This window comes from Amphiura filiformis, chromosome 4 (assembly GCF_039555335.1).
Source record: "Amphiura filiformis chromosome 4, Afil_fr2py, whole genome shotgun sequence".
NCBI classification, from domain to species: domain Eukaryota; kingdom Metazoa; phylum Echinodermata; class Ophiuroidea; order Amphilepidida; family Amphiuridae; genus Amphiura; species Amphiura filiformis.
Window position 1 is genome coordinate 45,033,270 of NC_092631.1, and position 24,547 is coordinate 45,057,816.

Sequence of the window (24,547 nt, forward strand, 5' to 3'; positions counted from 1 at the left end):
AGATCTCCACCAAAGCAGCAAGAAATACCAAAGATAATAAGGATCAGAAAAGGAGTAATTCGTGGGATAGAAAGGCACAAGCATTGCCTGGATATGGGCTCATTTTATAGGAGATAGCAATATCAATTACTATAAATTCGTCCGGCAATAAAACATAACAATAATTGTACAACACAACAAATCGTTCTCTTTATGTCGATAACAGGAATATCTAGTACGTGTTTATCAAACGGAATAAGAGAATGAACGCGTGACTGTAGGACACACCGGGAATCCATGTTTAGTTATTTTGATTCAAAGTAATATGATAGCCGCCTTTATCCACCTTATCCATCCATATTTGTGACGTGTCATGTCAAAAGCAGACACTTTTGGGCAGGATCGTAAATGGAGAAATAGCCAAAAATCTGCCCGGGGTGAGTTTTTCACAATTTGGGTTTGTTGCGAATTCGTGATGTTATTAATGTTAAAAATATTGTCTGATAGTTTCAGACCGGAATATAACTGGCATCTTGTATTTTTTGAGACATTTTTCAAGGTAATTCCTACTCTCAACATTGTCAATAATATTTTTAAAGGCCGATATCTCAATTTCCAATTTTATAATACCATAACTTACGAATCATTATCTTCGCTTAGGAATGTCCGATTTCTTTGGGGAAAATGGCGTTATGGAGCAAAATATCTCTATATTTAAGATATGTAAAACCTCAAAATTTATAACCTGCCCAAAAGTGTCTGATTTTGACATGACACGTCACATTTAGGAAAGACTGACAACGGACATTTGTCCATGACCAACTAAAAGATGCTAAATGTTTAAAATCTAAATGATGTATGTCAATGATCTACTTACCAGCCAGCAGATGGCATTTTACCCCCGGACTTTACAGCTATGTTTATACTATCTTTGAATAAAAATATTTGGTCTTGCCCGGGTTAATCGGGTTAATTATAATTCTTTGAATTTCCAGAAAGCCACAATCATAAATCAAGCTGCAATTAAAGCAGCCTGGTGCATAATTTTTTTCGATGTGGAATATTTTCAATAAGTATTCGTTAATCAATATATTTCAATCATGTATATCTTCCAACGAATACCGTTGAAGTTTCGCCTAATGACGCACTTGTGCTCCTTGGAGTAAATTCCATGTGCAAATAGAGAGCGCCCTCCTCTGAAATCCCAACCAGATACGGAAGGGCACTTTTAGGTTGTGTTTAAAATTTCACTTAGGGGGTGTTCATATATACTTTGGTGGGGTAAATTCCACTTAGGGACTGTTCATAAGTACTTTGGTCCGGGGTAAAATGTACACGAAGGCATACACATTCCAATTGTGTACTCTCAAGCTTCAAAATGTGACCACTTTACAATTTAGCTAATGAGTTAATGACGTGTATTTTTTGTTTCTTTTTTGGACATCGGGGGTGGGGGCAAATTTGTTTTCGACAATAGTAGTCTGTCATACCTTGTTCAATCGCATACGGTAAGTCGTCCAATTAGAATCAATATATTATGTAGGGTTTTCCCGCCATAAATTATGAATTTAGGAATTATGAATTATTAGCAGTTTGGTTTGTAATGGATTTTCCTAGCTGTTTGGGTATTTGCCAAAATTATGAATCTATAAATTACGATAATGAATTACGATTATGAAATGAGAAGATTAAAATCGTGATTTGAGTTGATCAGCATTTTATATTATTTGAAATCAACAACAAAAGTATTAATCTTTCTCTGTTGGTTCAAGGTAAGACTATACACATCTGTCTTCCTTGTTTAATTTAATTTTATATTTCAGGGACAATGTACATGCTTTACTGAAAGAAGCGTGTTCGTCAAGCAAAATAGGTGTGTATATATATATCTTTTATTGCACATAAATGATTATATCAGAAAATAATATCAGAGCAAGTTTGATTGTTATAACAACCTGATGGCATTATTTATTCACTGCTGTTTCACATTGTTTTGTTACTTTGGTTTAGTCATGAAAAGTTAAAAGTAAGCGTACTACATCAGTCTACATTGAATTAATAAATCGAGACACGTGTTGCCATAACATACATTCTTTTAAAGTCATATTCATTAATTTTTCCAAACCCGAATTTTTGACATATCTGTGATGTTTAGAGTTCACATGTTCCAACTTTGTAGTAAGTAAAATTGTCAATATCATCATGATCTTCACGATAGTAATTGTTTTTTCTTTCATTTTACGAGAATAGCTGTAAGCTACTTGACCGAAGAATCATTAACTACAACAGGATCATGGTCTTTAAAATACTGTCTCATCAGATAACATTTGTGAATTAAAATAGCTCAGTGCACAATTATGCTTTTTTTCTTTTCAATTTTAGACATTATGCGCACATGCTATGTCGGGTTTGCAAGGGCATCAAGTATCATAAACTGTGCATACCCAGCAAACACAAAAAAACGTTTTGTGTGAAAACACACTACAACAATATAAAATGATTTCAAAATGTTATTGTTAACTATTTTTTGCAAACGTTTTTAGCCAAATATTTTGTCAACACTTAAATAACATTATGTTAAAATATTTGCAGCAGGTTATCGAAAAATGTTTTTTAATGTCATGAAAACGTTTTATAACCTTATTACTGGAGTTCTCTTAGCAAATCCAGGTACACACAATTAGTAGTGACGAACAATGAGGGGGGCGCAGCTTATTTTCTCAGTCATGCATACAACCAGCTTATCCAGGAAAAATCAACTGGCAACACTGCAGCTAAGACAGCAAGTGCTTGTACTGGATACAGCTCAGTCAAGAAGAAGCAACCAACCAGTAAGGTTGCGAAACGTCACTACTAATTGTGAGTACCTGGATTTGCTAAGAGAACTCCAGTAATAATTTATATAGACAATCCTGATGAATCTCTTCAATGACGTGTTATAACCTTTTGGAAATGATCTCGAAAACGTTTTGTGTTTGCTGGGTACTCTTACACTCTAAAACAAATCATATGACACTATTTGAGCAACATTTGTTTAACAATAATAATAAACCCTTAACGCCTTTTAACCATAAAACGAAGTCATATTTAGTAACACGGACTACGAAGGGGGGGGCTGCTTTGGTACCAAAGTAAATTCTGGCTATGTACAAAAGTAATTGTCTTCTAAATGTAAAAGGAAAGGACATACCTCCGGGTAAGGTGCTGGGGTAACAATTTTATCGCTAAGCGCAAAGGATGAATCTACGATTAGCTTAGGTTGTTTGGGCGTAAACACGCGTGTTTTTTTTATGACGAGTAAGATATCTTCGGGGGTTGTACACCCCCTTCGTAGTTCTAGGGTTAACATATAATTCCGTTAAAGTAATAACATTTAACTCTTTTATTAACCCTTTAACGTTAGTTTTAACATTAAAATTTTTAATTTGTGACACTCCCGTTAAACATATACTCACTCAAATAGTGTTATTATAATATTAGCAATTGTTTTTAGCACTCACCTGGGAATGGTGAATCTCATAAAATATTTAATTTTGCATGGACAACCATGTTTATTTATTTGACAGACGAACCGACGTTGGGACTGAGGATTGTGATGATCTGAAGGGAAAATATCCGGGTTAGAGTATTTAAAACTGTTTGATGTAGATGGTTACTGGTCAAACTCTTAGACATAATCATAATCGGGCATTACTGACCCAACAGTGTACTTCGGTTATATTTATAAATGCGCTTTTTTAAATACGCACGTGACTACCTCCGCGCTGCCATAACAGCTCGCAGGCAGTAAGTCTCGAAGTGACCTTCTACATAGCGGGTGGTCTTCCTATACGTTTGACTGTAAAGGCGGAACAACACGAGACTACTGTGCAGCAAAATTGTCTATTTTGTTTGCGTATTTATAAAAGCGCATTATTTTATAAATATAACCGAAGTACACTGCCGAATGACATGCCTAAGTAGTAAAGGTTTCATTCGCAACGTCGGTTCACCTGTAAAATAGGTACATTTGTCTCTGGTTGTAACGAGATAAGAACCCATGTACAGAGACGAAAACTATACTAACACATGAAACGAACAAAATGCATTATCGGTAAATGACAAAAAAATCCACTAGATATAGAAAAGGGAGAAAAAACAAAACTTTTTCAATTGTATACATTCAAAACACTGTGATAAAACATTTTGTTTGATTATAAAACAATACAAAATAATGAATTTGTTCAAATAGGCACTGGTTCTTAAGAATCAAACACTTTTTTTACAAGTACATAGAATATGTTTACAAAATAATATGGTATCGAAAGCTACAACAGTATGTTGACATGATTAAAAAAAGACATCTTTTAAAAAAAGTTAGAATACTGGCATATGAAATAAATTACAATGAAGTAAACCATAATTAATCATCAAAATAAAAGGAGCAGTACTCTTTTTGGCTCCAAGGAGTATTTTGTGATCCTAGCATCCCCTTTTTATAACATTTTTCAGTAGACACCCAAGAAAAAAGCTTACTCACAACATCTCAGTTGATTCTGATTCTGCGTTTGCGTAATGCATGATTATGTGTATTACACTGTGTTGAATTACGTTCTGTTATATTTAGAACGTAATTCAAATTTGGAATATTTTTGCTAAACGAATTAAGGAATCGGATTGCAACGTGCACATCAGACATATCGAGATGTATTCAATGTATGAATTTAAATGTCACATGCAATAAATTCGCTTCAAATTTAGTACTGAACTGAAATGGATGTTAGGGTAACAATTAACAAGCTAAATTTGGCTAAACCATTTAGCATATGAATATAACAAAAATTCTACATAATACGCATTTCTATTAAAAATAAATATTATTTGTTGATGGAATTCAATGGATTACATAGATCGTTTTTAACGATAACTCCGATAATAACAATATAAAGTTTGCAGAACAAACATTTGCACCATAAGTTGTAGAAGTTTAGCATGCAGTAGGTCGTGCTTGCTAATGTATCATACACATTGAAGTATAAAGCTGATTGGTTTTTGCTTCTTGAGGAACTCTGAAACATCATTTAGATCTGGTAACAATACAGGGACCCAAAAACGCATTAGCATCTATGCTAAAACAAGTATTAGAAATGTTGCCAGGTTTCCTCGGTCTTCTCCTGTGGCCCATTAATATAGCTGATGTTGAAGATGTCTTATCCATGTACTTTTACTCGAAAACCACAACAGGATAAGTCGTATAGGCAACACGGCAATGCAGCATCTTAATAAATTATGGTCTTTATTGGGGATGTCTAATGCGACTGCTGCTGTGCTGCAAAAGACTATTTGCTAATCCGAGATGCAATTTACAAAGTATTTTCAATTATTCCTATCAAATTGGAACCTTTCGTTTCTCTATCACAAATAACAATTACTTTGATACACGCGCGTAAGGATTATGAATTGTTTGCAACTCTCTCACATTCAGCTGAGCCTTTAGGACTCTTATGTCTATCTAAACTAACAGTTCCCGAAAAACTCATTTCCTTAGGAAATATTGCAATATTATACCTTGTGCGTATCTTATATGGCCGTCAATATCTTACGTTTACTACACATCAGTCCTGACGGGGACATAAGCTGTTGGTTCAAACACACCGATTCCATAGTTAGTCAAAAGAGGCAAAGGCTCGAACTGTTCAATAATGTCTTCATAATTTGGAGGTGGTGGCGCTGATTCTAATGGATGCCCAGTGCCAATTGTCGGTGGTTCTGTGTCGGGTGGGGGCGGTGTTAGATCCACCGTTACCGATTGTGTGCTTGGTGATGAACCTGTGTAATACGAATGTAAACGTTCAATCAATGAGAAAAATTGCAACAACAAGCTACAGTTAAAAGACCATAATTATAGTATTCTCTATAGATTTCAGTGCTACTAAATGAGGAGTACAATTCCGGGTAAAATATTCTAATCAGATCAAATTTTATCTTGACGAATGTTGTATATTTTTTGGAGTAGAGAGCTCATAACCTGGTTTACATTTGAAGTATTTTTTTCATGCATTATTGTAACCATCTTTTTATCGTTGATATATTCTGCAGAGACACAAACTGAATACATGTTACATTCGTGGTCCGATTTGTCAGTCTGGGTTGGTCATAGAGAGTTTGCGAAACACTCAGAACGGTGGTTACCAGCTTCTTTTGTTATGCATAGTCGCGCTAAAAGTTTTGATCGATACATGTTGAAATCAACACAATTCAGACACCTTTTTGCTATAAAATTAATTTTCTCGGTCAAATATAAAGCAATATGTTTTTCCTCCAGTAATGTCAGTTAAAAACATAGTGCCTGGATATACATTTAAAAAAATCCTGGGCCGCAAGCTTTTTTCGGAATTCATGTTTTAGCGTTTCAAACTAATATAATTCGCTTAAGAAAGATCATCCATTCATGGGTACATTCGCGATTCTGATAAAACTATGGCATATAGCTTTATATGATGTGCTTTAGAAATACGGGAAATATCTTTCGTTAGCGAATTATGTTACTTTGAAAAGCAAAAACGTTGGCCCCAGAAAAAGCTCGCAGGGCGAAATAAAGCCTGTGAAAGTCGAAAATCTTACACTAGAAGCCTAAATTTAAGTTTAACGCCACTGTTTGAAAAAAATATACAGTACCAAGCATTATAGTTTTCTTCTGACATTTACCGAAGAAATGAAAATTATTGCTTTTCATTTGAACGAAAATATTAATCATGAAGTGAAAAGCTAAAAATGTTGCTTATTGCAACACCGAATTCGATCGTTTCAAGCGCCTAATTAAGTAACTGAGTGGGTCTTGTTTAACAATAGGCATCGACTGACTACCGTTCTGTCTGGAAATTTACTTCAACTTCCACGGCAACTTCACATACATGTATATCTATTTTTACCCAAACCAAATTAGATTTCCGATAATTGGTCTTTTAACTTGATTATACATAACAAGTAATTTTGAAGTCTATGAGGAAATGTGGAAACTATTGCTCTTAAAGTGGCATATTTTCGTTAATAATTTACTGCTCACTATAAATTTTCGCGTCCACTTCGACTTCTAGAGACATTCTTGACGGATTGGTTTTGAATAGGTAATCTTCTATAATACTCTAGACTTGGTTTGTGCTTTTGAACCGCATGTCGCAAACTCTCTAATAATACCAGGACGAAATAAAACGTGATAAAACTTACGGGTTACAACTCCTCCTATTGTGCGATTATGTGAGCATGCGCGTTCTATTTGAACGTCTCCTGAACGGCCTACGATGGACGTCATTGTATTACGTAGATGTCTGAGGGGGTTTGCTCTTGGTAAGGAGGCCGGAGTAAGCAACCAATAGCTCATTTTTGCTTTAATCGCCACACGTCTGTCTCGGCACTCGATGCCTCGTTTAATCTATCGGAAAGATAAAATGGTATCATGAAAGTGTTAACATTGCCACTTTTTAAATTTAATCATGTAAAATGCATTATCATTAGCTTACGAGTGCCTAAAAACATTAATTGGGTTCTTTGTATTTTTTGTTAAAGACAAAACGAAGGTAATAATTAATTTATCATACAGAATTAGTAACAGTAGCATACTCATAGTGATACTATCGTAATTTGACAAACAATTTATGCAAAAACCAAAGTCACTTGAGGTTTCGCTACGGTGACTCCTCGTGACGTCCCGCTGGATATAATCCATTCACTGCCAGAGGAGGTTTGTGAGTGTAAATACAATGGAGCAAATAAACATGTAATCAATAGCAATTGGATTACACTATTTTTTGCCTTGCACTAGTTAAAGAATATGGATAAAGACCAGCATCGTAATTCCATGAAATTTATCCTGAGTCCATTGTATGTTTTATTCACACCCGTAACACTGGTTTCTTTGAAAAGAGCGGTATACGGTATTGTATTCAATCAATAACTGTACACAGACACATGTGATGAGCGCGGCCTAATGATAGTGCAGGATAATACAGGGGAAGACACAAGTGATGGAAAACAATTGCGGTGAAAATGAAACTATTGTTGATGGCAGAGGTAACGTTATGGTTTGGGGAACTATTCGCTACTCCTAAGGTTCGCTAGTCCTTATGACCTTATGACTATCGCACCTTAGGATTACCGGACTCAACCCAAATAATGTCCCAAAATGTCTGCTGGCGTTGTTTGGGCAAGGATACTTTACATTTTGTGGAAAGGGAAACTTGCCTATGTAATTAATTGTTTCAACTAAACATATTCTTCATTGTTCTTTTATTAATTGTTTAATTTTGTACCTACCCTATAACATGGGCAAGAAAACAAACAGCACGGAAGGCATATGCAACCTCTGAAGTAATCATTTTTGTTCCGACACATGAACATTCGTCGTCTTTCACTCTTGTAATTCGTAATAACTATATTCCCTGCTTCACTGCGATAGTCAGTCCAACACTGCCAACAATAGTCATGTGCATGCTCCATAAGTACTCGTAATCCATCTTCAATTGCGGGGTTGAAATCGAGCTGAATCAGTATAGAAATAATAGGTTAAAAGGGTAATAACCTACTATATGTGACCATCCATCTCAAACCGCTCGTAAAGTCGGCAAATTGTATTTCGAGTTACAGTCCAAAATGTGCATAAAGCTTGTATTCAAAATGTTCCTAATAATTGTCCTACAAGTTTCTCATTTCAGTCCAGTCAAATACCAATCTTTAATCCTATTGTTGAAGAGGATAATAAGCTTATACTTATAGTAAATAGCTATAGTCTTTGTTTGCTTTGGCTAAATCCTGTTCAAGTGGTAGGTTAACCAACAATTAACAATGAGAGGACATTCCTGAACCTCGTTGACTTGGGGATGATTTGAAGTGACCGCCAATTATGACCATATGATATATAATACCAGCAATATAGAAAAAGAGATATATTGAAGCACCAAAATAATGTACCTTTTTACTGAAGGAGCAAAGTTTAACAAGCCATAACTCCGCTTCTGGATATCGTTTGAAGTCAAATGATATATAAGCTTATGATATATATTTTCTAAACACGGAAGAAAACAAAATTGATCAGGGGCCGACATTACGAGCGTTTCGATGTGAATGGTCACATAATAGCCTTACAACAATATTGTGTGCGTTCAAAGTGCATCACTGAAATAGCGAAGTTGTGAAATGATGGATTTCATTAATAAAAATGCATTTCTTACCAAGTTGATTTTGTTTCTTAAGGTAAGTGTTTACATCTGTATCAATTTATGTATGATCAGAATTAGGCCTACAAAATTGTTTGATTGGCGTAACCCGACCGACCCAAAAAAATAAATAACAATAAATAAATTAAACACCAAATGAATTTAATTTTTTTTTAAAGGAGAACAAATTCAAACCTGTTTACAAGTTGTCAAATTCCTTATATTAGATCGTAAAAAATGTCATTATCCAATTATAAACACCTCCCTTTTAAAAGAAGTCTTAAAAGACATAAAACGCCGGTAAATAAAAATAATTTTAAAGTTGATGGGCGGGATCACTGTTAAAACACGTTGTAGCCCCGATTTTGCAAATGTCATCAGCGATTTAGTTGTTATAAGAGGCTAGAGAAAGACCTACCTCAACTGTAAAGTTACGATCTCGACGACAATCATTCATTCCTACTTTGAAAATCTTTTTCATTTGTTGCCGAATTGATGGATGATTTGTGTTCACAACAACCACGAATTCCCCTGAAAATATAATGTACATATTTAATGTTGTCATTAGTCATCTGCATTATGGGCATTGATTATTCTTCTAAAACGTTGCGGCTGTGTTAAACAATAAATGATAAGGTAACAGTTGAAGCAGGTGTTTTGCATAATCATCTGGTCATAAGGGATTGAGAAATATATTTTAATTTGATCTCAAAGTAAACTTAGTTAAAGGATGACCCCAGCAATCACAACATTATGCCTTATATGTTAGAAAATTAATTATCAAGCACAAATCATGTGGTTTTATTTTAAACAAACTCATATTGACCATAAAAACGAATTAAAACAGTCCTCTCTCAACACGCGAAATTAAAAATTCCCGGGCGCCGAAATTGTCGAGTGCAACGACGTCCCAATAATACATTGAAGACTGATGACAATTGAGGACAAATAACCATTACGTCATTGTACTTAGACAATTTCGGCGCGGGAATTTTGAATATCGCGTGTTGAGAACCGGCTGTTTTATTCGTTTTTATGGTCAATATGACGTTGTTTTGAATAAAATCATGTTATTTGGGCTTGATTATTTTTCTAACAATAAGGCATAATGTTGTGATTGCCGGAGATCAGTAATCTCCTTTTGTTGATAAAAATCGTCCCATTTGTCATCAATTCCAACAAAAAAAAAAAATTGTAATGAATATTCTATAAACCTATAGAATATGTACCAATGCCAAATAAGAGAGAGTGGCACATCGGTTAAGGAACTGTGGGTCGCGGCCTCATCTGATTAAAAAGGTTACAACATTTGGATTTTGCTGTGAGTCACGACATAATTTTTTTAATGACATTTGGGTCACGGGAAAAAAGTAAGTACAAAATTAATATTCCTGACATTATGTCACTTTAACGTCATAATATGAGGGCGCCCTCGCAAAATTGGGAAATTCACAGATGATGGTGGATGCGATATCGCTATTTTGACGTCGCCATTGGATTAACACATAATCATGAAATCTTCACAAACAATTCTAAATTTGTTATGTGGTGTCAAAGCAAAATTATCTTACTCTAAAACCGTTGGGGTTCTGCAAAGTACCCCACTGCAAGTATGTTGATTGTCCATTTATAATCGCTAACCGTGTATTGTGAATGGGGCTGTCAGCCCTGTATCTTCGCCAGCCTCGTACGTCCGTGTTGCGTGTCCTATGCCGCCTGGAAATTCATGCTAGGAAATGACTAATTCGATAACTATAATTTTACAAGAGCAAAATGAAAATCACGGGATTTTGCTGTAGGAATCTATGGTGGGCGTCACTCCCGGTAATTTTCGATGGACGGTCGTACCTCCGAGTAAGATACTCATGATACTGGGGCAAGACTTGTATCCCTAAACAATGCTAAAATGAGGTTTAAAAAGGATGAATCTACGGTAGCCCTTCTGGCGTAAACACGCGCGTTGTTTTATGCCGGTTGAATAACCACTGCTCTCTAATTTGTTGGACGAGGATGTGCGAATAATTAGTAATAATAATAATAATAATAATAATAATAATAATAATAATAATAATAATAATAATAATAATAATAATAATAATAATAATAATAATAATAATAATAATAATAATAAAATAACATCATGACTGTTGACTTACTGTGCACAGGTCCTAATGTATCAAATCTTTCTGGACATGATGTAGCTACAATGAACATCAATGGTCTCGACAACAGGATATTGGTCAACCCTTCAAACTGTTCAACAGTATCTACATGCATGACTCTGAAATGATAAAGACACACAATTAAAGCCACAAGGTTTTGATCAAATGTTTACTTTGTTATTCTCTGCCAAAAATTATAAAATAATATTATTAATAATAACTTGGAAGGATTTCTTGTTATAGTAAATAATTATGAGTGCACCATGTACATCAAGAAAAATTGTGATTGTATGGGGTCCCGGTTTGTTTAAATACAATGCACATGGGTTATCGTTTTTGGCTGGTTAATGTTAAATTGCTTTTACAGATCTATATTTATAGCTATTTATTTTACTCTGGTCTTCAAAGATAAACACCTTTTCCAAAACGGATTTTCGTATACTAAGAATATGCCGTCGAAACAGAATATATTTCTGCACACTATGACACCTCATTTGTTGCAATGGTCCCAATGCCGTGGCGTATATAAATGAACGTAACCCAAGAGTTGAAAGTTGCAGCAAAATCCTATTGCCCTGTATTCCGTATCAATTGAAGGAAATATGTTCAGCTCTCATTGACCAATGAGGTGTCATAAAGCGCAAAAATAAATTCTGCTTTGAATGCATATCCTAAATTTGGTATTCGAGCAACCGTTTTGATGGTTTTGGAATAATGCTCATTCATTGATTGGGCTTTTCCAGAAAATAGATGCACACCCCCTATAGAGGAGTTCGGATATCCGGACTTTTTGTCCAGTTGTGACTGTTGGAAATCCAGCCTTTTAAAGTGTCCAAAGGCGAAAAAATCCAGCAGAAAATAGTTCAAAATCAGAAATCCTCAATTTGAGAGCTTATTTTGGACATTTTCGTGATTTTTCCTTCATTTAATTGGATTTCCAGGCTTTTTCAAGTGACATTTGCCACTGGAATTCCAGTCGTTTTCAGAAAGCAGACCTGGAAATCCAGACATGTCTTTGATTGAAAATTTACTCCTCTATAGGGGGTGTGCACTTATTTTCTGGAATAGCCCATTTGGGTAATTAGTTTTTGGTGTTTTTTTATGATATCATGTGTGTTTATAAATTGCTTAAAAGTGAAGGATGATACATTCAAATTGTCACTTTGTATTTTTGAAATGAACAATTTGACAAAAAAACAACAAAAAAACAAAAAACAAAACAAAGAAAAACAGCAGTATTGACGAAGTTGAAGCCCCATTCAAATACATGTAGCTAATTTAGATACTGTCAGTATATAAATTACAGATTCATGTAAATGCCTTATTTTGTCATAAATATACAGCTTTCGGTTAAACCAGGCTATGTTAGCATATCCATGACAATGACAAAGGTACCAAAATCTGAATTTTGATGATTTTTATGATCGATCGGATGAGCAAATCACTGAATGGGCCTTTAATCAATACTCTGTTTTGTCGGTTGGTCACTAACGTTTTAATTTAATTCATACATTATTTAATAAAATCACGAGAGATTCTACTAGCATTAAAATGTATTTTAATATGTAAGGACGTAGTATTACAGATTCTAGAGTATTGACGGCAAATTATAAGCCTACTGCTAACAAGCTTCGCAATTGCCTCTTTTAAAACAATTACGGTACCAGTTATTTTCACCTCTGTATATCCAACAAATGTATTTTAATTGGAGCCAGAAGGCAATAGTTGCAACTTTTAGCTCGGAATTAAAACGTTATTGGTTGAAATCGGTCAAGAAATAAAGACACAATGATCCAAAATCCCAACGAAGATGCAAAATCAAAAGTTTTCATTGTATGCCCTATTAATTTGTACACTAAGCACAAAAGAACTAGCGGGTACAGGTACTGGTTGTTTGTTATAATCTAAACATATTTCTTTTGTTAAGATATACAGAGGTGAACATGACTGGTACCTTAATTCTTCTGCGGTCTGTAGGTCGCACACATACTACAACACATTACATAAATTATAATACCCCCACAAACCCACAACAGTAACAAACCCACCTACCTCACCCTTACGCGTCAAAAAGTATAATCAAAATCAAGGCCAATTGTGATGTAGTTTTATGTTTCTGCACCCCATTCAACATGTTCAAGATACATAATAATAAAAATACCAACACATAGTTTATTTTGACTTCATACACTTCAATATTAAACTTTAGGCGACGTCTAAATATTGGGAGCTTTTCTAATATTTCACAAGGAGTTATTATAATTTAATTTTACCTTCCTCTGTTCTCTGGAAAATACTGGCCCCATGGTTTGTCAATGCATAAAACTGCTTGTTGTGGATTACGCAGCTCGAAACTATACCTCACTCGGTTTACTCCAGCCCTTCCACGGCATCGTATGAACTCAGGCGGATTCCATACGAACTCACTTAGCGGTGTGATGGACACCATTGGATTTTGACCCTCCGGCATAGAGGATGGAGGTGGCGGTGCAGAATCATGGCCGAGGAGTGGCACTTGACCCGGTGGCCTGACAGTCATTCTAAAGGAAATACAATGAATAAAATTATAGAAAAAGTTGAAAGTAATTCGTTTGTTAGGAAATTTATTAATATCTGTAAATAGCAAAACAAATGTACACATACATGCATTAATAAGGTAAGGTTCCTCTGTGATGCAGCATATTAATAAGAAGATTCTGGATAAACGTAACTGAAACGCAGGCTGTAATTATCCATGCTGATGAAATCCCGATTGCATCAGAAATACGCACGTAATTTTACAAACAAATTCAACATTATTGTGGTTAAACTTCAACATGATGAAAAAATGTCACGGTCAATAGGTTCCTTAATATTCATAAAAAAATAGTAATTATGAGTGCAAGTTATAATAAAGCAACCAAGATCCGTTTTCCAAAATATTAAAGCAGTCCGATGATTGCAAACAAAGTCCTTGATAGAAGAACAAAGGTTCCCTGCCCAGTGCCAGGGGCTCACTGGTTCAAAAGTTCATCGAGTGAGCGTCACCCTATTTGAGGTAAATATTGTAGTACTATTAATGTACTTGCTTTCAAAATTTTAACAAATTATATTATGATGTAGCGTTTATTTAGTAAACATGTTAAAAAGAAGGGATTATCATGTACTGCCTTGTGCATATTGTCTGTGTCAGTAAATAATGATTTTATTAAACAATTGTTTATGGACAATTTTTATATTATATGCTCTGTAACACAACAATGAAATTGAGTTTCAACATTTTACCTTGCAAATATTAAATCCATTAATTATAAAGTAAATAAATTAATAAGTATTACAAGACAGCACATAGACTAACCTGGTTTTGGAAATTAACTCTTAAAAACAGAATTCAAAAATATAAGAAATCCGAAAAACGGCATATTTAAGTTATTTTACAATAAAAAAAAGTAGGATTAAATAAAGTATATTCCATCTGGCTGACAGAGTAACAGAAAATAAATTTAAGTATTTTTGTCTTTAATTTATGGACATACGGTTACATATATCGCGTTCATTCCACCGTATTTCAAGTCAAATAGATGGCGATGCTAATATCCTTATCCTTCATCAGGTTAAGATGCTGTATGTGTGCATAAGTTATCTAGTCAGCCCAAATGCAGTCTGTGTGGCACCTTGTAATATTACTGCATTACTTATGCCTTATCCGTGTCCCACTGAAGTATTTACTATTCGAAGCACTGGCTTATACCTTTTAATATATTAAAAACAGCAGATTGTTGTTTTCTAACTTGAAAAAAACCTTCTGTAGATCTGAGGCTATGCATAATTTTGTTTATTTATTTATTTTATTTAATTACTCGATTTTCAATGTTAATGTCATCAATTTTATTCTACATTTCATTGTATAAATATAAACTGGCTTATACTTTTTAATACATCAAAAACAGCAGATTGTTATTTTCTAACTTGAAATAAACCTTCTGTAGATTTTAGGCTATGCATAATTTTGTTTATTTATTTTATTTGATTACTCGATTTTCAATATGTTAATGTCAATTTTATTCTACATTTCATTGTATACATAGTGTTAAGCTTAATGGATAGGATATCTGATGTTTATTGTTTTTAAATCTTCCTTTCTCTACCAATCTATTCTATTGTACAATATATAGATAAAATGTCAGAAGCTCGAAAAAAAAATAATACTGCTATGATAGCGAACAATACACATCTAAAATGCCCTGAACCACATATTTCTATAACCAAGCTAATAACTAAAAATATATCTTTATCATAATTTTTTATGTATTTTATGGATGATGAAATTTAGCAGAGAATTTAACATACCTGTTATTCACAGATGCTCACTTGTCGTCTAGCCTCTCCATATTTTACTGCATTTTACCGTGCACGGTTGATTATAAAAGTAACCTCCTTCGCATTTATATAGAAGACACCCATTAAAATATACCTGTCACAAATTATTAAACTATCTATATATCACAATCCTGTTCTATTTCGAACTCGTATTTTTGCTCATGCTGATAAGCTTTCAAACTGAAGCCGAATCGTTCGCCATGCTGTGGATATAATAATTGCTCATCATGCTTTTACCTGCGTCCATTTTGCACATACACACACGTGGGGCATGATGGGAAATGCGTTTATGTTGAGTGATTAGGGTGAAAGGGTGAGCTGTGAACCTAGTCATATGTACAGCTTGATTAAAGCTCCACCGTCAGATGGCTTGTATTTTATTTAAAAAAAATCATAATTCAAAAGGTATTTTACAGTAACAGTCCTTAGATCATCCTGCTTTATCCAATTATCGAGCTAAAGTCACTCTGATATGTAGTTTTCATTCTGTACAACTGGTAAAAAATCATCGTTTTGATAGACTTGTAGTATGGTAAGTAATAATCAAAGGATTTATTTATCACCAAAAATTTGCGAAACTGGACTAATTTTTTTTCCAAGATAGACTGTCCGCTCTAATTGAAATTAATACAAAAATACATTTCCAGTGGCGTAGATTTCTTTTTGACATTGGGGGGAGGGGGGGCTGGACAAATTTCCTAAAGTATAGTGAATGTAGTACCTTTTGGCGACCAAATAAGTTATGTTATAAACATTTTGCCATATTGAATTAAAATGATGAAATATGGTGCAAAAGTGGAATATATGACACTTTTTTGGCTTTTAAGAATAGCCAAATATGAGGTTAAATTGGTCAAAAACCCACGTACAGGCGTCAACATTGGGGGGAAAAATATTGGGGGGATTTATCTACGCCTATGTATATTTCGTCATTCATCCCTCGCTGAACAACATACTATTATTCCTATACTTGTTCATACTGGGACAGTTAAAAGTACAGTGCTTGGGGTGGGGTTGCGGGTAACTTTGTACATATGTGTGCTTGAGGTGAGGGTGGGTGTGACAGGGAGGTAAATAACAGGTTAACTAAAATGACCCCAGTAAATTATTTTGGTAATGGGCATATGAATTTAATGGATTGCCCATTAAATTCAACCTGCTCATTGCAATAAATGCCCTAATTAATTTGCCCACAAAAACTATGGGTCAACAAAAATTCTTCATTATTTTCAGATTAGTGATTTCATGAAATCAACAGTTTCAAATCCGAAAGTGAGGTACATGTTTAAGGGATCTAAAATGAGCGTTTATTGCGTTTCGACAGTATTTTTTGTGGGACATGAGACCACCTCAGACCTATCGAATTGCATTCTGAATACGAAGCATGTCTTTCTGATATAAAATAATTTCCATTTTTTGAAAATCACAATATAATACAAATTTTATGACAAATTATAAAAATTTGATGTTTTTCAAATTTTTGATATATAACAGTCCTCGTAGTAAATCATATAAATCTAATGATATATTCTTAAAGTGTATGTAGCACGGAGGAAAAGCCGACAGTCAATTGAAAATTTTGACCTTTCATATTGAAGATATGGATTTTTTTCCCAAAAAGACCTAATTTTTTTTTGGTGTTTTGGGAAAAAATCCATATCTTCAATGAAAGGTAAAATTTTCAATTGATCGTCGGCTTTTCATCCCACCTACATACACTTCAAGTATAAATCATCAGATTTATAAAGTTTACTTCAAGTACTGTTAAATATCAAAAATATCAATTTTCAATGATTTGCCATAAAATGTGTATTAAATTGCGAATTTCAAAAAATCAAAATTATTTGATATCAGAATGACATTCTTCGTATTTAGAATGCAATTCGATATGTCGGATGTGCTCTAATGTCCCAAAATAAATACTGTCCAAACGTTAATACCCTCGCCCTTAATAACATTAGCCATACATTTATTTGAGTGAAGTTCAGTTACAACTGAATGGAACACAATGGAATAGAAAGATTATTTTCAGCAATTTCCACACAAAACCTGAAAGAATTTCTGTAGCCCATAAATTTGAAATCTTGAATATAGGTGTAAAAATAAACCCAAATATTTGTTCATTTCCTGTGTTTGAGCATGCAGAAATATCTGAATAGCATTGAGATAGATATCAAGTTACACTTTAAATGTTGAAAAATACATTGTATGTTATTTACTTACCATTCGACTGTTATTCTACCTGAGTCTCTGTCATTTCGTGCAGCCATATGCATTTACTTTATTATAAGAATTGGAAAAATATTTGTTATAGTTTGGAAATTTCCCAGCTATAATAATCATTTTGTCAATTTGACCTATTGGTCCACATAAGTTTCATATTTCTTTTCTAGTCAAAAGATCCATGCAGGAGGCTAACTTTTATAATATATATCTTAATCATTGAAGTAGATAAAACTTGTATTGATACAGAGTTGCCATAGTTACTAAGGCCTCAAAAATAAATTGTTTGATTAGCGTAACATAAAAAATTAAAGTAGGTAGGCCGGGATTTTTTTTGTTACCTTTTAAGCTGTAAATTGTGTTCGATAAAGGCATTGGAACTTTTTTTCTTCTGTTTTTAAAGATTTATTTAAAAACAATTAATTTCTTTATTTTTTATTATTTTTTTTTTTGCAAAAAAAAGTCTAGATCGGTCGGTTGGGTTACGCTAATAAAAAATGTTTGAGGCCTAATTCACACATTTGTCATCGCTATTGTGACAGTTTCAGATTGAACCATTATTCTCCTAGAATAAGAAGCTGTTTTTCTCTGTTCACCAATATCTTGTTTCACTTAAAAATTTGTTACATGTTATGTGTGACAAGGCAACATCACTACCGCAAAAGATTGAAAAAGCATGAAACAATAACGATTTATATAGCGACTATTATACCCTACAAAATCTAAGCAGTAAGCACTTAACAGGCAAAATAAACTACAACCTTGCAGCTGCAACTAAAGCTACAACTTCATCCTACATGTGATAAATAACAACAACTATCAGGGTCGAAAAAACATACATGACATTTAATAGTATGATGAGAACAGATAATAGATCTGTCGTCAAGATGGTTTTTAGTCATGTTAGTTGGTTTTGCAAACGCTCTTTTGCATTCAAATGCATTGTCAGCTAGTCCATATCGCTATTAAGGTTATAGTATAATATTACGTGTTGTTGTGCTAAAGTCTTTATTAACTATAGATTGATACAAATTACTTGAATGTTCTGGCTACATATACTTTTGCCTCAATGCCCAAGTAGGCTACATGTTGGCATTTGTGCGGGTGTTGGGGGCTCGAGAGATGGGTTCCCCTCCAGTTTATGATATTTTTTTTAATTACTCAATTTAATGATACATTAAAAAAATCTAAACCAGTGGCGTAAAATATTTCTCTTTGACATGGGGACTGGCGGTCACCCCGGGAACATTCTACAATCTATCAACCAACTGGTGGGGGGGGGGAGGCTAGTACTCTTATTATGTTTACATTCCGTTTCCTCTTATATCATTTGTGATCCCAATGTGTTTGTTTGTTCCAATACACAATGCATAACTCTATTTCTTACTTTTAAAAATACCTTACTATACTGCGCCAATAAAGTATCCTTACACTTGGAAAAATAATCACAATTTAAAAACGGAACCATATTGGGGTAAATTTGTTCTTTAAGGGCTGGGGTATGAGCGACCTTGAAGTACCGGTATCTGGAGAGGGGAAGCAATGAGTTACCCCAAATCACAGCGGCAGGTAGTGACTGGGCCGCCGAGTGCTAATATATATTTATTTTGGAAGGTTCGTGTTTGTTTTAAATTTTGGGGCGTTTTTCCAAAATTTGATATTTTTGGTGATATTTCAAAAAAAGCGACATGCCAAAGACAACTCTTTGGGCACATAGTTTGTTATTGTTATTGCAGTTCTTTTCCACATACCTAAGTTAACATTCGATTGGGTGATTTACTAATTTTATATATTTTATGACTGCAATTTGGCGTTTTCAATGCGTTTTACACGTATCATGAAATTAACGCAAATATCTAGTCACGCTGCTTTTAGAATATTTACCTGATCGTCGGCTTTTGCAGGCAACAGAATGCAGATTGGGTCACGATAGATGTCGTATTCCTCTATGTGGTTTACTTATTGATAAAATGAGTTTGCATTCCTTATAACAACACACACATTGCGGTCTGGAAACCAGGTCTGGTACTGATTTTGGGACAGCCATAGACTTCAGCGCCGTATCAAATCTCATAAAAACCAAACGACTGACGACTATGTGTTCATGTTTCCCGCACGAAAGCTTGTGTCTACATCTATTACTATACTTCTTTGGAAACGTTGACCTTTGACCATTCTTTGTATAACGCCCTGATATGACCTTGATATGTTCGCTTGATTGGGTACGTTATAGCATCCATTTCATTGAGTTGTTAGGACTTGGTCAGTAGATAATACTTACAGGGATACAATAATTTAACATGGTGTGTGAGCATGGTGAAAGACTCATTATTGATTAGGCGCGGACATATTAAAGGCACAGGTCCTTTGCGTGTATAGCAGAAAATTATAATAGAATGTGTTTATAGAATGTTTGGAATTTTGCAACTAAAATACTAACTGCATTCTGCATTATGTATTTATTTATTTATTTAGGCCTATGCCTATTTATTTATTTACTGACTTACTTATTTATTTTATCTATTTGGTATATTAGTAGGCCTAGTTAGTAATATTCCATGACAGGCCTACGTCGGTTTATTATTGATTAGAGAGCTTGCGAAATGAAGTTACTTTAACTTTAACTTTAACGTCTAGAGGATTATAGAGGATTATGTGGGCAATTCCAAGCGTTGCGGAATGATGCAAACTGCCTTTGTACGAATTTCTTTTTGATGCAGCAGCCAAATATGTATTAACAGCACAAGGTGAATAGCATAATGTTAAAGTATTTTTGGTTAGTGAATGATTAAGGTAGGAGAAACTTTTCCAAACCACCCTAATTTCCTAATTTGCATATGCAAAGTTCGCGTTGCGGAATGATGCTCACGGGACCAGTATTTTTTGCACTAAAACATTTTTGACAAACTCTGTGAGTTTAGTAATCTGAGATATTAAATTTGCCACTTAATCTAAAGCTTAGGATGTAAACTGACAATTGTCAGTATCGATTAAAAAAAAATTTGGGCATCGTCTCTTTATGCCAAATTTTCCGACACTAGGTCACGTTGCGGAATGATGCAAGGAGCGTTGCGGAATGATGCTGTGTGTAAAATCCCATAGAAAATGAAAAGCAGTCCATGTTTGAAAATAAAAATAAATAGATCAATAAATTTGAGTAAATTGTGTTTTATATACTTGGCTACTTATGTTAGCTGACAAATATCAATATTTATCCAAAAATATTTATCACCGATTTTTTAAATCAGATAACTTGTGTTGCATGGTCACATTTTGAAACTAAAATTATGTCAACATTTTGCTAGTCTAAAATTCTTGGAAGTGAAATTTAGCACTGGGTGTTAGCCATAGGATGTAACATAACAACTATCACCATCTATCAAGAAATAATCATCACTGTTTTTATTTTATCGTAAATTTAAAGAAAAAAATCCTTGCAATCCATGAATCCTTATGGCGTTGCGGAATGATGCAAGGGGTTTTGTGGAGGTATGTCACTTACAATGGTTCAGGCAATGCTGAAACATCAATTACTGTAAAGATAATTCTGTGCAATGCATTTCAGAAAGTTCTAACCCAAAATTGTGAATTTTTTTTTTCAAACGGGCACATTATGAATTATGCATCATTCCGCAACGTTGCGGAATGATGCAACTTTAATTGGTTGTTACCGCCGCAAATTAGACTTTTGAAAGTTATTTTGGGTCATTGGATAGGGATGAATAAATTTGCTTTGCATTCTAGTTTCAATGAAAATCAACCTTATTTTAAAATTGCAGTGGTAATAAATGATACTTTTGCGTTGCAGAATGATGCTTTTAATCGTAAAATTGGTACTCAAACAATGCTGACGAAGCTACACGTTATAAAATTTGAAAATTTCAGGTGTTTATATTTTGAGCTACTTATAAACTTTATATTCACATGCATAATTTGTTTCCAAAATTTTACAGTACAGAGCAGTTGCTGTGTTTTTAGTTTTGCTGCTTTTACCAGTCAAGAATATGCAAATTTATGCAAATTAGGATGTTTTTCTAACAATGGACACCATTTCCTCCTAAAAAGTATGTTTTCAGAAAATATAGCTTTTTAGCTACAATATGAGACCAAAATCACATACTTGACTTGATTTTTAAATTTTGACAATTTGGGCGAGGTTGCTTGGAATTAACCATGTATTCAAAACCAAGGTGGTTTTGAATACATAATCCTCTATAATCCTCTAGACGTTAAAGTTAAAGTTAAAGTAACGTCATTTCGCAAGCTCTCTATTGTTGATAACTTGACAACTTGATTGATTGATCGATTGATAGTCATTTCACATTATATTCCTAGTTTATAGGCCAATTTGAATAGCATCGTAAATTAGATAAATAGACCTATCAGTATTGATTTATTCTATTCAGCAATATCAAGGATTACTATCAAACTTCTCATAGCTGATTGTCAGTTGGCTCAGTGGTAACGCAGTAGGTTTTACAACACGGACGTCCCGGGTTCGATTCCCACCTCTGCCAATTTTTTGCAAGGCTGAGAAAAAAATGAAATTTCTGGACTGCAAACTTATTTGGCGCGCGATCTGAGCTGGTCCTTTTCTGGTGGCTGTGTCTGTTACAGGCACACTCCCTCTGCATCCAAACCAGGTTCACGCTCATTACACCTCCCTTAAGGTTATACTAAACTTTGTAATGATCGATCCAGAATGAGACTGCATGTAGCCCCCTTTAAAATTATCTATTTCTGGAAATAAATATCGTAGAGAGAAAACGCAAACTACGTCTAAAAGCTGAAAGTGTAAGGGTTATTATTATGCTTGAATTTTCCACTTGGCTCAAAAAGAAATGTACTTTTCAAACATTTCAATTTTTTTCAATATCCGGAGCATCAAGATTTTTTGGGAACAAGGCCATAATTTCTCAGTGGAAGTGGCGATTTTGTTGGGAACTACGACGCACATTACAAACAAGTGCATATTCATTCTTGATATTGCTTGTCTCGATTTGTTTTAGTAAGCTTACATGTTGGCCGAATTTGAAGTAAAATGGCCTCCACTTGTATGTCGTTTTGTAACCAGTAATAATAATTCCGTGCACGATTTCATAGACAAAATTCTGACCTACATTATTTCTATAAACCCTCTTCTATATGCAGGTGCTATTTAAATTTTTATTTCGATAGCAGAAAATTGAGATATTTGCTATTTTTCCGACTCGCTGCTGTCAAATTGTCTAGTTTCGCGATAAAAAGATACAGCGAAATCAATTTTTTTTTAGAACCATTTCACCTCGTTTCGGCTTGTGCTTTGAAGTACAAACTTCAAAATTGATATAGTGATTCTATATTCCAAGCTGCGTCATACTGTGTTTTTCTTACCTCTGATTGTCGCTGCTCAAGGCCAAAATTCGAAATTTTTTGGACAAAAGTGGCACTCTCATTTTTTTTTTTACACACGCTGTTTACGTACGACATGTACGACGGGCTCTATTTGTGGTGTTGCCGCCGGGTGTTGCCGAGTTTGGATTTTAAAATATTTAGGTATTTTCTAGCTTAAAATCTAGCGCCAATGAACCTGGTGCATGGGAGGGAAAATGTGGGGGGGTAGTTAGGGCACGAAAAAAATGTGCACATTTTCATGCTTGCTGCGCTTGCAACAGGTAGATATTTAGAAATCCATTTAAGGTATGGGTATGGAAATTGGGGATCCCAAAAAATTGGCATATAGGCCTAGGCATATGCAAAGGGGGTGGGGGCATTTTTGGCAGGCCAAGGGGGAGGGGGCCACAAAAATTTGGCAGTCCAGGGGGGTGCGGACAAGCGATTTTTGGCTGGCCGAGACGGGAGGCAAGCGATTTTTAGCGAGTCGCTTGGAAATTTTGGCTTATAGGCCTAATTAGTAGGCTAATACCGGTACTGATTGCACAACCTTTCGAGAAAGCAATTTTTGGCAAGCCGGGCCGGGGAGGGAATAAATTTTGGCAAGTCGAAAGGGAGGAAGAATGACTTTACCTAGCACACATTAAAGGGCATTTCGTGATCCACAGCCTCATACAACCCCATAGGCCTACGTCCTTTCTCACAAGTTAAGATTTTTATACCACTCATCCCGCTCTGGCCACATGTTTAGGCATTTTCACGCAGATCAATTCGTTAAGCAATGGAAAATATTGCCAAATTTGAATTTCGTTTTAAAAGCCTACTCCCCATAGTAAAAAAAAAACACACTAATTTTGGGGATTAAAAAAAGTTCTGTAAAATGAAACAAAAGGCTGCCTCAATCCTAATTATTCATTTAATAGGCCAGGCCTTCATTTCTGAAAATAGCGGGAGCTCAGTTAGTCACTCTCCTATGTGTACTGAGGAGCTTGACAAGGAGCTCAATTGTATAATATCAATATTAAACCATATAATTTTCAAGAAGTGAGCAGCTCAATAAATGCCAGTGGTAAATTATTAGGCCTACGATATTTTATTTGACTGTGATCCGTTTTAATAGGCTATATACACTGTATATACCTTTAAAATTTCTAAAATTGGTGGAATTGAACAAGCTCTAAATTTCTCATACGTCCAGCATAACCAAGGGCAACTGGGGGTGGGGTGGGAAAGCCCCCTAGCTATGGCCATACCCGTAGT

General features: G+C 34.6%; 1 protein-coding gene across 4 annotated transcripts; it reads right to left on the bottom strand.

The window, feature by feature from the left end:
- Positions 1–1,733: 1,733 nt before the first annotated feature.
- Positions 1,734–15,985, bottom strand: LOC140150924 (uncharacterized). Of its 4 annotated transcripts, none has more exons than XR_011858872.1 (8): positions 15,662–15,922; positions 13,606–13,872; positions 11,327–11,451; positions 9,589–9,701; positions 8,272–8,496; positions 7,186–7,390; positions 3,737–5,787; positions 1,734–3,688 (listed from the first exon to the last, which is right to left on the bottom strand). XR_011858872.1 is itself a non-coding variant. In XM_072173080.1 (7 exons), exons 2-7 carry the CDS (start codon positions 13,869–13,871, stop codon positions 5,567–5,569), a joined length of 1,155 nt encoding a protein of 384 aa, XP_072029181.1. In that variant the 5' UTR covers position 13,872; positions 15,929–15,985; the 3' UTR covers positions 1,734–5,566. The 4 variants fall into 4 exon arrangements, 2 of the variants coding, with proteins under 2 accessions (XP_072029181.1, XP_072029180.1); XR_011858873.1 differs by having other exon boundaries at positions 1,734–2,618; positions 2,923–5,787; XM_072173080.1 differs by lacking the exon at positions 15,662–15,922 and adding an exon at positions 15,929–15,985 and having other exon boundaries at positions 1,734–5,787.
- Positions 15,986–24,547: the final 8,562 nt, after the last annotated feature.

What these genes read in the sequence shown, in the direction of transcription:
- LOC140150924 (XM_072173080.1), bottom strand. Translation starts at nt 13,871, where the DNA reads ATGACTGTCAGGCCACCGGGTCAAGTGCCACTCCTCGGCCATGATTCT. An exon ending in TTTCTTGCCCATGTTATAGG is followed by an intron (nt 7,391 to 8,271) that starts GTAGGTACAAAA and finishes TCTTTCCGATAG; the next exon opens with ATTAAACGAGGCATCGAGTG. An exon ending in AATAGGAGGAGTTGTAACCC is followed by an intron (nt 5,788 to 7,185) that starts GTAAGTTTTATC and finishes CGTATTACACAG; the next exon opens with GTTCATCACCAAGCACACAA.